The sequence below is a fragment of the Homalodisca vitripennis genome, chromosome 2 (assembly GCF_021130785.1).
Source record: "Homalodisca vitripennis isolate AUS2020 chromosome 2, UT_GWSS_2.1, whole genome shotgun sequence".
NCBI lineage: Eukaryota > Metazoa > Arthropoda > Insecta > Hemiptera > Cicadellidae > Homalodisca > Homalodisca vitripennis.
In genome coordinates this window covers 31,088,596-31,103,012 of record NC_060208.1, presented here as the reverse complement: position 1 = coordinate 31,103,012, position 14,417 = coordinate 31,088,596, and the positions used below count along the sequence as shown (strand labels likewise).

At 30.7% G+C, this 14,417-nt stretch overlaps 1 protein-coding gene across 4 annotated transcripts in view; it reads right to left on the bottom strand.

Annotated features, from left to right (window-relative positions):
- The window catches only part of LOC124353766 (rab11 family-interacting protein 4), a 224,922-nt gene that overhangs the window by 17,027 nt on the left and 193,478 nt on the right, over positions 1-14,417 (bottom strand). For all 4 annotated transcript variants that reach the window (XM_046803760.1, XM_046803763.1, XM_046803764.1 and 1 more), the window contains one exon: positions 3,259-3,399. In XM_046803760.1, the coding sequence (XP_046659716.1) occupies positions 3,259-3,399 (141 nt within the window). The remainder of the gene's footprint in view (positions 1-3,258; positions 3,400-14,417) is intronic.

Genomic DNA, 14,417 nt, shown 5'->3' with positions numbered 1-14,417 from the left:
AACTCCTTCTTCAATGATAATGTAGGTTTTAAGAACACATTATAATATTCAACTTTTTAAGTACAACTAATTTTGTTACAAATTATTTTAAATCCCCCTTTTCAAATTGTATTTATTTATATGTCCTAGTAAAGTCCCATCTCTCTTTTTCTGGGAACGTTTTATAGATTGCTGAGGTGTAAAAATATGTGGAAGATTTTTTACAATCTTCCATGTACTCACTAACATTACTCCTCATTCCTATACAGTTTCCTTCGTTTCCTTGAAAAAACTGTTTCTAGGTCATACTATTGACCTCCTTCCTTATATTCTCCTTTCATGTATCTTTGACACCCTTGTTTTTCCATCATCTTCAGATATTTTCGGCCACATCCCCTGATTCTTACTAACATTGATTCAATCCAGGCCTTCCTTTTAATTATTTCATTCTCTCTGCCTATGTTTCGTAGTCAAGCATTAGTCTTCAGGCACATAATTTTGCAAGCTTACTGCAACCTTCTAAGTCATTGTTTTACACACTTTTACGTAAATCACATGTTTTTCATTTTTTCAATGTTATTGTTCACTACAAAACTCAAAATCATAAAAGGAATAAGGTGCAATTGTGATAATTGATAAATAAAAAGCAATTTCTCTTAACAGAAGTTGTCATATTCATGCATTGTCAGGATTGAAACTCTTGTTTTCTAATTAAACTGACAAGATTCCTCAATAAAAATCCAATTAAGTAAAACAAGGAAAATCAAATACATTGAAAATGTAAGTATTATACCACTAAATCCTTGTGTACAAAGGAAAAAGCATTTTTTGATTTTAAAAATTCATATTAAGAAATACATTTTCATAAAAAGTTTGTATACATTAGTTTTTATATAAGTGTTTAAAATTGTTTTACTTGATTAAAAACCACACAAAACTTCAAGTTAGACAAGATAAAATCATTTATGTAGAGATGATTTTTATACTGTTTTGTGAAATTGATTATTTTTTTAATCTACTACTAATGTAAAATTACTTTAAAATCTTTGAGATTATGCATTAATGTATGATTATAACAATAAAGTTTTATAAATAAGAAGCTAACTCAAATCACTTAAATTACCAGTCAATTTAAAATATATGCAAATGACAACTTGAAATTGATATGTAGTAGAACATCATGCAACATCAATGAAAACAACTTAAGTTTTAGGACTATAGACTGTGAGTTGTAAGCCTTAAGTGTTAATGACATGTGATTTAATGATAGTAAAACTAGTTAGGATTATTCTAAAAATTAATGAGTACAAACCACTCAAGGAAATAATAAAGCCCTTTCTTCGGTTTTGACATCTCGCCAAGAAATGAGAGTCACGAACAGGCATCAGTGTTTAAATACGATAAGGTATCAGTGCCAATACTGTAAACTGTATAAACAACACTTTTTCAAGGGTACCACTGACAATGTCATAAGGAAAAGTGTTAAATTTGCAAAATGCACCACAAACATGATCAAATAAATTTTCTAGGTGTTTGAGAATAACAAATTGATTATCTGGGAACTAATGATTTCCTCATTTATTTGTCATTGTAAATTATTTGAATGTTTTACTGTACATACAATGATAGTTCCATATTACTTAGCATTAACGTACATACATTAAAATTATTGTGAAATAATTTAGAATATATAATATTTAAGAACTTGTATTGGAAAAAACAATTTATTTTACAAAAGTAGTCTCTCAGGGTTAAATGGTTAAAAAAAGCTAGACAAAGTAAAATTTAAATTACACTATAATTTATTTACACAATGTTAATGTGATATTTTTGTATTCATTAGACCAGAGATGATTATTAATTTTTTTTACTTCCTGTATTGCAATTGGAGGAAGTTGTATGAGTTGTTGAAAGTGACAGAATTGTAATTATCCTATATATTTAAGTACAATATTTTATTGTCAACAATATCGTTGAAGAGGTGATAAAAAATGTCAACTACTTCGAAAGTATTATTTACACCAGTATTATCTTTGTTAAAATTATATTAAAACTATTTTGCCGATTCTCTAATAAAGTTTCAAGTTTGGTTTCATAGGATGAATAGAAATTTATATAGTTTAAAAATGCTTTCCCTATTTAAATTTTTTTTATTTTTATTCTTTTTGTCTTTTGAACAGAGTGTTTATTATTTGTTGTTCTATGTACTTTTTCAAATTTATTACCTCTCATTTTTATTTTTAGCTGTTCAGCTAAAAAATATGTAATAATAAATACGTTTAACAAAAGTAAATTTGGAGATCTGAATGGTGAATGGTCCCTAGCGGATAAATGCAAAAACGAAATAGTTTATCAACTAAAGCTTAATCACAAGAATTCCTATTTTACTATGTAATTTTGTTAAGATAAAATTAAACTTTGGTGATTTTGAATCTGAAATTACTTTTGTTATGGAATATAAACAAATACAACACGTTAATACAGTAAATAATAAGCTCTTTCCAAAAATTTTCCAACTTGCGTGACACAGTGAACTTCTTAATGGATAAATCACAACTAAACTCAAATGTTTGGTCCAGCTTGCAGATTGGTTACTACCAAATGTGGAGAGGAGAGGGTGTTGGAGATTGCGAGTAGGAAAGTGTGGAGGAGAGTGGATCCTGGTGGGTCTGTCTGTAACCATTTGCACTACAAACTGCGTCCAATTGGAAGTAGGAAATGGATATCCATTTGAATTACTCATATTTTGTGATCCCAAGCTTTATCATTTTTCTATTACTAAGCTCTAGTAGACTCACCTTCATTTAGCCTACATTCACACAGGCATTTAGCCTACTTAAGGTATTCTAATTAATTTTCTTCTAAAATTTAAATCAAATACATTTAAGTATGTATATGTATACTGATGTATAGAAAAAATATGCAAAACTTAAAATATATTTGTTTGTTTTGTGTTTTATTTGGTATGTTCGGCTAAACAGCAATATCTACCCAACTGCAAGCCCAACTCATCACTTTTTAGTCGTTTCCACTCCTGGTTGAGAAATACATCACCAACCTTATTGGCCAAGCACGCATGATCGTATAGTGGGAGGTTTAAGATTTACTATATATCTTTAAAGCCTTATCATATAAAAATTGTGATATAAAAAATATTGATATGTTGGTAAGTTTTAACAAGCATGTTTCTATAAAAAGTAGGCTATGTGACATTTTCTATAGTTTATCTAATTTATTGTATATCCATGATAAACAATGTAACGCATTGCAAGTATTTACCTTATTGCACAGTTCTCCACTTGCAGTTGCTTCTCTCGGTCCACTCTGGCTACAAGCTCTCTGTGTCTCCGCTCTTCCTCGGCGAGACGTTCCTCAGATCGCAGTTCCACCTCTCGCAACTGTTCCTCCAGCATCATAACTCTGCAACAGACCGCAGACAAATGTGACAAACTGCATCACTGACACTATACTACAACCTGTAAACTACTTGCCTGCTCAGTTGAACTAACTTGGGCACATGGACGTTACAACACTTTGTGGCGATCTAATGGATGCTCATGACTGACAAATCGCAGTCTTACGGTTTTGTTCAAAAAAAGCACTTAAAATTAAAGACTTGCAGGTTTTGTACATTGAATTTATAGACCTGAATATCATCCCTCCAATTGAATAAAGCAGCAAATGTCTCTTCATTCCTCCAGTATGACTTAGGCCAGAGACTTTCTTCTTATGGATGAAGCACAGTATGACTTAGGTCAGAGATTTTCTTCTTATGGATGAAGCAGAGTATGACTTAGGTCAGAGATTTTCTTCTTATGGATGAAGCAGAGTATGACTTAGAGTCAGAGATTTTCTTCTTATGGATGAAGCACAGTATGACTTAGGCCAGATTTTCTTCTTATGGATGAAGCACATAGTGGACAATAATCCTGTCACGATTTTTAGCCATTCTTTTCATATCTACAGTAGGAAGTTTGCACACAAAAAATGTGTAGTTTCAATATAAGAAATAGCTCAGGTTCCTATTTCTCCCAAATAGGAGGAGGCATGAGTGCTGTGGGCTTTTTCAAAAATTTCTGAATATACGCTTTATTGGAAAATGTTCTATTCTGTTATACCTAGATTGACTAAAAATTACTTATCTTAACAAATAAAAAATGAGACTTATTATTATATTGTATGAAAATGGTTGCAAAAGTTCTGGATATTGGTTCATTGAAGTTTATTTCTATAGATTGACTGATCCTAGTATATCATGAAATTGTTTATTTAGAATGAACAACTAAAGTGTATTATGAATATATTAATAGTAATTTAGTATTATTCAATTAATTAGAAAATAATATATTGCCCTTTATAAAATGTGTTCAGTAATTGATTAGGTGACGAATGGAAGTAATTGAAACTATATTTCTTTAGGCTAAGAAATCCGTACAGACCTGCCTCTGTTAAAATAGCCCTCCCTTGGCCGATATGAGTTAATGGACTATTACTTTAAAACAGTAGCTATGACCCAGTTTTAGCTCATAGCCAGACTGTACCTCATTCATTTATTACACTCATAGTTAGGCAATTGTAATTAAATTGTCAATTACAACTGATAATTGTTAATCAGTCAGTCAGAGTGGATAATTATTAGGTTTGCAGCCCACCTTGAGCCATAGAGGTTACAATTTTCCTGGACAAGTTGAAACAGTGCATAGCATATTCAATAATTCTACAGGTTATGAATTTGTTTCTTATAACTTCTACAAAAATAAATTTCAATCTCACAGTTATATTGGTTTCAATCAATTTTTAGTTTTACTTTCTTCTTTTAATTATACTGCTTAAATTTATATTGCCAATTAAACTGTATTGTCCTATTTAATTTCATTGATTCTTACAACAAGAGTTTCGTAATTGAGAGAAATTTTAAACTTGAACTTCAAAATTAAAATTTACATTCCTCTAAATACAAATGAGATTTGACACATTTTTCTGTTCAAAAATGTATTCTACATTTGACTAACTCCCAAGTTACTTGTAAAAATTGTTTATACATGAGCTACACCATATTAGACATACCTCAAGTCACCTTGCAAGTCAATGAGACACTGATGTCAACGAAGCTAAATTAACGATAACTCTCTCTGACCTTCATGAGGACTTGCTTAATTTATCCAATAAAACTTGCTAGCAATTGGAACCACATAAAATATATACATTACCAAAAGTTTTGTTTGCAAACTCAGCAACTCCACCAATTCTGTGTTGTTTCTACTAAAAGTACCTACAAGTCTGTAGCCTTGTATTCTGGTGTTTTTCAGATTTTCATTGTCCAAGCCATGTTCAATAAGCATTAGCAAATTTGTTGTGCAGAAAATGAGTAAGTCTCTCATTTTTTTCTGTATGCCATCGATATTTTGATGTGCTATTATGAGCTTACGACGGTTCTTTCTGGCGATTTTGAAAAACAGATATTTTTTTAGGATTTAGGCCGTTTTGTGTGTCTGTATTTTGTTCTTGTGCTGTTGTTAATTTTAAATCGGCTATGTCAATGTGACTTTTATGGTAGTATTGTTTTAAAATGAGTCAAACTGATGAGTCATATCTTACATCATGGTCTGCAGTACTGGTTGTGCAGGGTCAAGTGATGATGGTGTAACAGGGACAACATCAAACAGATATAAGTTGAACATTGTAGTAAATTCATAATGATTTGTCATGTTCTCTTTATAAAAATTAATCCTATTACTGAAAAAGCCATTGTAATTTTCTTCCGTGTTCCTTAATTTTGCATTGAGAGAGGATCTCCGTTAGTGAGATTCATTCTTGGCTGTGTTGGATAGTGATTGTGCCTTGGTTCCTTGATGTTAAATGTTCTACTTCATTACATTTGTTACTGTACTCTTTCCAACCTGAAGGGATATGTTGAAAACATTTTTACCAACTCTGTCGTTTTGTTGATTTAGGTTTCTTTTCCTAGTTGGTGACAGAGTATTAACTGTCTAATTAAATTATTTTAAAAATTATTCATAATTAATTGAACTCTTATTTGGTATTTTATTAGTATCTAAAAAAAGGTTAATGTTCTTATCTGCTTTAAATATTTAAAATAATTCCCTTTTTTAATTGATAAACAGGGCTGCAAAAACTTAATAGTATACAATCTACTGTAGAAATATAGTTCGAGTAAATAAGTTTTAACAGTTCAACTGTTTTCTTACTGCTTACTATCTCTTATATTCAATTCAATTCAATTCAATAATATCTTTATTCACACATTCATCAAGAATGGTTACAGAGTCAACACATGTAGTAAAAATTGATGTCATCAAGAAGTAGGTAAACTAGTTTAAAACTATTATAAATGCAAAGAGAAAATATCTTTAAAATTTGATATTAACTAACATTTCTGTAAAATAAAATATATATGAGGAGAAAATATATGAATGCATATACATACACATACATGTCTTAAATAATAGCATTAACAGAATTAAAAAACTCATTCAAACTATAAATTGTAGAGTTTATCAACAGGCTGTGCAGTCTTTTCTTCAGAGTTTTAGAGTCACATGTTTTGAAGTTTTCTGGAGGCATGTTAAAGAGTCTTGCACCGCTATAGGAAGGCTTCTTGGTGTAAAGGGTTGTTCTATGCGCTGGAAGGGATATATCATTTGCCCGTCTCGTTGTGTAGCTGTTGACGTCACCAACCCTTGGTAATCTTTCTCTTGAGGCGTGGGTGATTACCTCGATGATGTATATGGACACTACTGTGAGTATCTCAAAAGATTTAAAAGCCTCTCTACAAGATTCTTGTGGCTGTAGTCCTGCCATGATCCGCATAACCCGCTTCTGTAATACCAGGACACGATGAAGGTTGCCGGCAGATGAACTTCCCCACAGAGTTATTCCATATCGAACATGTGATTCGAACAGAGCGTGATATGCGGCTTTCAAAGCGATTGTATTATATAATCATCTGTTCATGTTTCAACATCATTTCAGCATTAAATTCATTTGAAAACAACAAAATGCTTGAGTTTTCTACTTCAATTAAAGAGTTGATAGGGTCCATTCTGGTATATTACTTAAAAAGGAAAGTTTTATGATTTACCTTAAGAATCCTGGTCACTAATCAAACTATACTATACAAACAAGAAAAAAAATTCAATAAAAGAAACAGGTTGTCCAAATGTACAAATATTTTCTAAGGTGTCCCCTAAGAATCTCTTTTGTGCTTCATTCTGGTTTTAATTAATGGTATACCAGTTTACATTAATGTTGAATTAGTGAAATATGGTATACACGTATGTTTTGCTTGTATCACATACAAATTCTACTGCTCTATTGAAAACTATACAAAATGACCTTGGACAGGATCAAGCTTTGTTTCTTCACATAACTGGTTTATAGCACTGACAACACAGTTTTACTGGCATTTTTTCAAATCTGAATAAAAATCGAAAATGTTGATCAATAACATTGATTGGTGCAAACAATGGTAATAAATTAAATTGTATTGTGTTCAAAATACATACAGAAACATTACCAAGGTTTATTTATATTTTTGAAAACGTTTTTGCTGAAAAGTGCTTAATAATGATACATGTTCTTCCCTTTTATTCCTGAGTCTAATTTGGTACTTTTATAGAGAGACATTTTGAAGAAACTAAAGATTGCCTACTGATTAAAAAGTCACTTGAATACACTGTGGTGTACATTGTTATCTGGAACAATGAAAATCTGTAATTAAGTTTACTATTAATTAAGAATGATTAAATTTCATGATTAAATTTGTTAACTACTTATCTACATAAAAACGCAAACTCTTTCATCATAAGCCAAATTCCTCAATTACTTTTCAAGAGAGAACTGCAAATAAGAGACATACCACAGCACAGGCTTGCTTTGATACACATTCTTCCAGAGGACAGTGTATAAATATTTCTTTAATTTTCCTGCATCTGCTGGACTTGCATTATTTAGAAGCTTTAGGGAAAAAACACAAAATGTTTGTAAAGCAGTCTTTGAATTCTCTTTAAGAATTTCTTTAAACCCCTGTACTACATATAAGCTTGTAACACCTAGTTAGAACCATCACATTCATGGCTAGTTTATGCAGTTTTTGTAATGTTGGCTATTTACTAAGAACCTCAATGTGGGCCATGTCTTGTCACAGTAAATCTGCTCTAAATCAGTTATGTATTATTTGATTTACATAATTTTGGTGCCATTAGATTTGTGATAAAATTCACTAAAAACTGTTATTCTAGCAATTCTTGAGAGAAACTGCTAATTTTTAAGATATTCAAAATTTAAAAGTTTTAATGGCCGCCATTTTGAAAATACTAAAGATAATTTTCATTATATTTTTTCAGTAACTGGCCTTGTTATTATAAACACTGAAACAAATTTGGTATAATTTAATTTATTACTTTTTAAGATATAATCTTTTTAATAAAAAACACATATAGACAGACAGATAGGAAACTAAGCATTGGTGAAATATGTTTGTCTTGACCTGAGCAATAACGTATACCTTTGTCCAGAGAGTTATGGGACACCCTGTATAATTATTATCAGGTTTTTTAGTACGTAAATAATGAATCTACAAGAACCCATAATGAATCTGTGAAGTAGATAAACAAACAAAGTTCTCAGGTTGTAATTCCACACTTGAAAACTTGTATTGTAATATTTCATATCAAATAAATTATCTGTGGCATACTGTTAGATAGTATTATTATACAGTTATTTTGTTGATTTGGGGGTCAATTATTAGCTTGGAGACTGATTGTGAAAACATAGAAAGGCTATTATTACTTCAATACCACATCGCTGTGACCACAGGTCAGACAGATTACAGGAGAATGTTACCTCTTCATCATAAAGAATTAATGATCTGTAAAATAGCCTTGAAAATTACTTTTTCATTGATTTGATTGTATACCTAAAAATATATATATTCATCCAAATATTAATAAAATTAAATAAGGGATAGAAATAATGCTAAGTAACCTTATTCGTATAAAGTAATACTTAAAAGAACAGTTATGTCTAACTTAAATGACCATGTGTGCATAAATGCAAGACCCATATGGTTTTTTTTATCGCAGTACTATCAACAACACAATACTCATTATAATTTAGACTGTTTGTATAAAGATCATTATTTTCAACAACACTGTAACATACTTTTTATTTAAATTTTCATAAAATGACATCGTATTTTAGATTTTAATGACATTGCAACAATTAATTGCTTCCCTATTCTTTTTCAAACTCTTCTTAAATATCACTTTAGATTTATGTTTTTAATGAAGTTTAATAGTTCTTAAAGAAGTGTATTATAATAAAATTAATCCTTAAACTAAACAGACTTTAAACTTTACAGGGCTTTAAAATTCAGAAGTAAGGCTAATTTCATCATTCAAATATGTTTCAATCCTAGAAAATAAGACTAAAATAGTTCAAGATTGATGCAATGGAAAGTTATCTTTAGATCTTTGAAGATTCAAGTCTTACACTGTGGACAAAGGGCAGCATATAATTAAAGTTTTTGGGCATTTCTAAGCAACCATACTTAAAGTGGTTTAACACATAATAACAATGACTCAGCCAAATTAACAAGGAATCTTTTCATCATTCGTTTACTTGTAGGAAATTTTACTACTGACCATCCTACTTTGCGTACACTATGTCTATATACATAGCCAATAATGGCATGCAGTTGTGGGGAAATACAAGATGCTGAACTAAATTCTTTGTTAGAAGAACAGATACCAGACTGATAAGCAGAGTACCCACTGTAAGCTACTCATTATAAGTCTGGGTGTTGTGTCACTACTATCTTTGCTACATGATTATGTTATTTCACCTTTTTGCTATTGTACATCAAAGAAAATATCAACGGCAGACACTAAGGACAAACACTAGGCATAAGACAAACTTAATCACAAAAAGGTGTTTGTATACTGTCACTCAAAATAATTGAATGCCAAATAATGTCAAAGGACTGCCTAAATGAAAATTAAAAATATTGCTGAAGAAATACTTATTTAAAACTGTATTAATTACAATGTAAGTGAATAATTTGCAGATTAAAGCCTTAGAAGTTATCATACTTATTGTAAAATTTTCAACAGTAAAATCTTGAATCTTAAACAGGGATTGATCCTTACATAGATTGGAATAAATAGTGTAGAAAATTAATGTCACGTGTGTCTATGTATGGAGGTGGTGTTCAAGGGTATCAAAGATTCTTTATTTCTCTTAATAATGGTAAATCGACATCTATTTCAATCAAAGACCGATAGTTTTGCTTACAATTACAATTATTCTCATATATCTTTTTGAAAACTTTACATATTTAAAACTGTAAGAATAACAGTTTAACTAATAAATTGTGTTTTTGTTATTTAATAAGAAAACAATTCAGCATTCAGAAAAACATAATGCTGATTATCTGACTTAATAATTGAGCAAATTTGTAAAATAAGGTCTTTAAGTTCAGCAACATAAAAACTTGTCAGTTAAAAATCCATGAAAAGATTTGAGTTAATAGGTTTATTTTTCTAAAATTTAAATAAAAATATTGAAACAAACTACGTTATTCAATACGTTTTCATTGGGATAAAGCCAAGAGGACACATATACGCCACTTCACTTCTGGCAAGTTGCCTTACAAGTATTTCAAAACAACTACGTTTTAACTGACTCTCGTCACACGCATATAAACCATGCGCCTTGATAAACCCCCACAAAATCAAAACCCAAAATGCACCTTAAAACTACACACCATTTTCTTGTAAATAATAACAATGTACATAAATGCTGTATTAGTTAAAGTTATTTTTTAAGTTGTGAAGTTGAATGTAAAAGTACTAGATTTTTAGTTTATTTGTAAAAACCAGTAAAGTCGAGTTTAGCATTTTTAAGATCAAATATACTTTCGAATTGTGTTTGTGTACAGGGCTGATATTGATTCACAAGCACCAAATTAAACTGTCTAAAAGTTGCTTCAAAAGTTGTGTTAATTTTTGAAGGCAATATAAACAAAAACTTACAGGGAAACAATCTTTAAAGGAATACATACACAATTTTAGTTGTTATTCAAACTACAATAGGATCACTAGATTTTTTGTTGGGTGGTGTATTTTTACCCTACTACATCCTGAGAGAGCCAATGAAGAAAGTGGCAGTAGTTGTATCATATGTTATTAATAACAAATGTTCACATTCCGTCTGTTACATAATGAAAGTGAGTTTTTCACACAATTGTGATGGAGCAGGGAGAGTTGGAAAATTTTTTATATATGACGAATGAAAGTGAATTCTTCACACAACTGTGGTGGAGCAGGTAGAGATGGAAATTTTTTATATGTGGTTAAGTACTTCTTGTCCTGGCTGATAAAGACGAAAGTAGTTTCAAAACCCGTATTCATGGATAAAGTATGTTCACTCTTTAGAAGTCTGAATGTCGATAATGGTATTAATTCAGCACAGACTTCAAAGCTGAGTTTGGACCAAATTAGGTGGTCAAGGACATTCACTTATGTCTTGTGACAAATACCTCGCTAAAGTTTGGGCAACACTTAAACATTTTATGCTCATTCTTTTTCTTCATCTTTATGATTGGTAAAGTTAAATTAGGAACATTAAGGCTGTTGTATTGCTCTATTCTTGACTAGCAATCTAGGCTGTTGCCATTCGAAGATGTTAAGATGTGACTATTGGCTTTTCCATGATACAGTGTATGATAGTGCACTAGATTTTTCTTCTCTGGCTTTTTCCCTGATTTTATGCCTGACAGTATATAAACAATTGTTAATAAACCTTTGTGAACTGCTTTCCCATCGCAGCTTTAGATGGCTAGAGTTGCCATCTCTACTCGTTCCTTCTCTGGCTCTTTCCTTCCCCATCTTATGGTAACATGAAGGAAAGATTTTGGATAATCCTTTAGGCACTTATAACAAAGGGGTTTTCTAAAATGTAAAAATATATTTTGTTTATGGAGGAAACAGGATTTTTCCTTCACAATCCTTCCATTGTCAAAAATAAACATCAAACATTTTGTTTATCTTGCAATGTTAAAAATCAAAATTATAGTGGAAAAATCTATACATGAGAACATGAAGAAAGCACAGAATCTTGTACATGGGTTCCTATATATATTTTTGTGCTTGGCGACACTGACCATTTCCGGGCATCAGGTGACACTTCCTGTGTAAACTTTACATTGTTGAACGTAACCTCAACCACAATATTTTGTCATTTGAGTGCGAATAGTGCTGATTGCAAGTAATTGAAAAGTGCAGTCCTTAATAAAAAATTTAGTTGCCCCTTGAACACTTGTGCTATTATTTTTCATAACTTTTGACATGGATTATCACAACAAGAATGCATCAATGAACTTAATACATTATATAACGATGATGTAATGAATTCCTAGGTGCATCAACTGGATATATTACTCAAATGGACACCTTACTCGCATGGCAGCATGAGGGAATGGGAAGAGTAGCAGAATACAAGTGGTCATTGGACAACTGAGCTAACTGGAAATCTGCGGAAGTGGTTGGAATATGGGGATATAATCGTTTATCTCATCTCATGAACTATGGAATTCTCTTAGCAACCAAATATATTATCAACCAAAACATGATACCCAATGTCGATAATGAAAATATTATTTGAAACAGAAATTAATCTGTGGACAATTCACACACATATCTGCATAAAAAACAAAGATTTGATAAGAACTCAGTATAACATGTATCTAATCTCAGCTAGCAACAAGTCCTTGGCAAAATGCTATCCTGAACTAATATCTGCAACAAGTGTATAAGATAACACCAGCTTGGACTGAAGGGGAGAAAGCAGAAGTTGCTGCAAGGTGGAAGGTGATAAGCAAGCCTGACATTGGTTCCAGTCTTGCCTAGCCACTTTCTCTCCGGTATCGGCTCGACATTGCATTCCACGCCAGACATAATGTTGCAGTTCACTTGTTTCATGTCCTGTGTGATAGCATACCTTATAGTATTAATTAAATTTTTCAATTTTCCATGGAGAATGTCATAAATATCAAATAAATTGCAGCATTAATATGAAACATTACATTTGTAAATAAAACTACATTCATGGGCAGTAAATTAATTATTGTTGAACAACTGGAAGTTTTATTCAATGAATCTTATACACTTGTTGCAGATATTAGTTCAGGATAGCATTTTACTTAAATTATTTCAGAAGAGAGACATGTAACAAATTTATAGGTACAGTAGTACAAAAATAAAGGAGAAATAATAAAATTTTTATGTTTAAACAAGTTTTATGCTAAAAATACCTGTAAAATAACAAAGATGTGGGAAAGAGATCACACCCAAATCAACACAATGGTTATGAAAAGGTATTGGTTTTGTGGGTAATACATTTATGAATACAAAATACATTGCAATTCTTTCAAACATGAAAACGTTCTACTTTATTCCAAATAAATGCAATGAGATTACAGTGTAGTGACAAATGAAAATCTCATATAGTGGAAATTTCTAAAATTTTACTATGACACCTCATATCTATATAGGTACCCAATATCTAACAATAGTGTAATTTTTTTAGATAATTTTCTGTGTGCTTGAATTTAACTATGTATATTCAATATAAAGTTTATTAAAGCCAAAAGTTTGGCTCTTTCATTTAGTCTATAAAGGAAAGGAAAGAAAACATCTACGTACAGTCTACAATTCGTTAAGAACTGTCTTATATTCACCTATTTCAACTTAAGATATAAGAAATGAATTAATTCATTTACCAATCTTCTACCAGAATTGCTATATATTTTTCTCCGTCTTTGAATTTAACCATGTATATATAAATATGATGTTTATTAGAGTCAAATTTTAGTCCGAAATGAAAAGAAAAGAAAACAAGAGACTACACATTTTTAAGAACATATATGTACAACTATTTCAATATAATAAATAAGCAATTAATTATTTACCTATCCTATTGGAATTTGCCGGATTTTATTCTGTCTTTAAATTTGTTTGTGAATATTCAAATATAAAGTTTATCATAGCCGAATTATTAACCTCTCCCTTAGGTCTATAATGGGAAGAAAAGAAAAAACACTACCTAAAATTTACAATTTTGTTTATATCTTACATAATTTTAATAAGCACTCTTAATAATTTAATGATAAGGGCACATGTCTACTAGAACAGTAATTCACTTTAGTATAAATAAATCTTAACAAAAGTAACTTTAAATTGGCGAGCACTACACTGAAGAAACACAACTAACTTTCTTGTCTGGGCTGTCAACAATCTGTCAGAAACCATAATTGTAATTGCATCCTGGAGGAGAAGTTGATGCTACAACCTCTTTCTATTTCTTCTGATGATGAAAGTAGACAGACAATCTTCACTGCATAGCAATTCATACTTAGT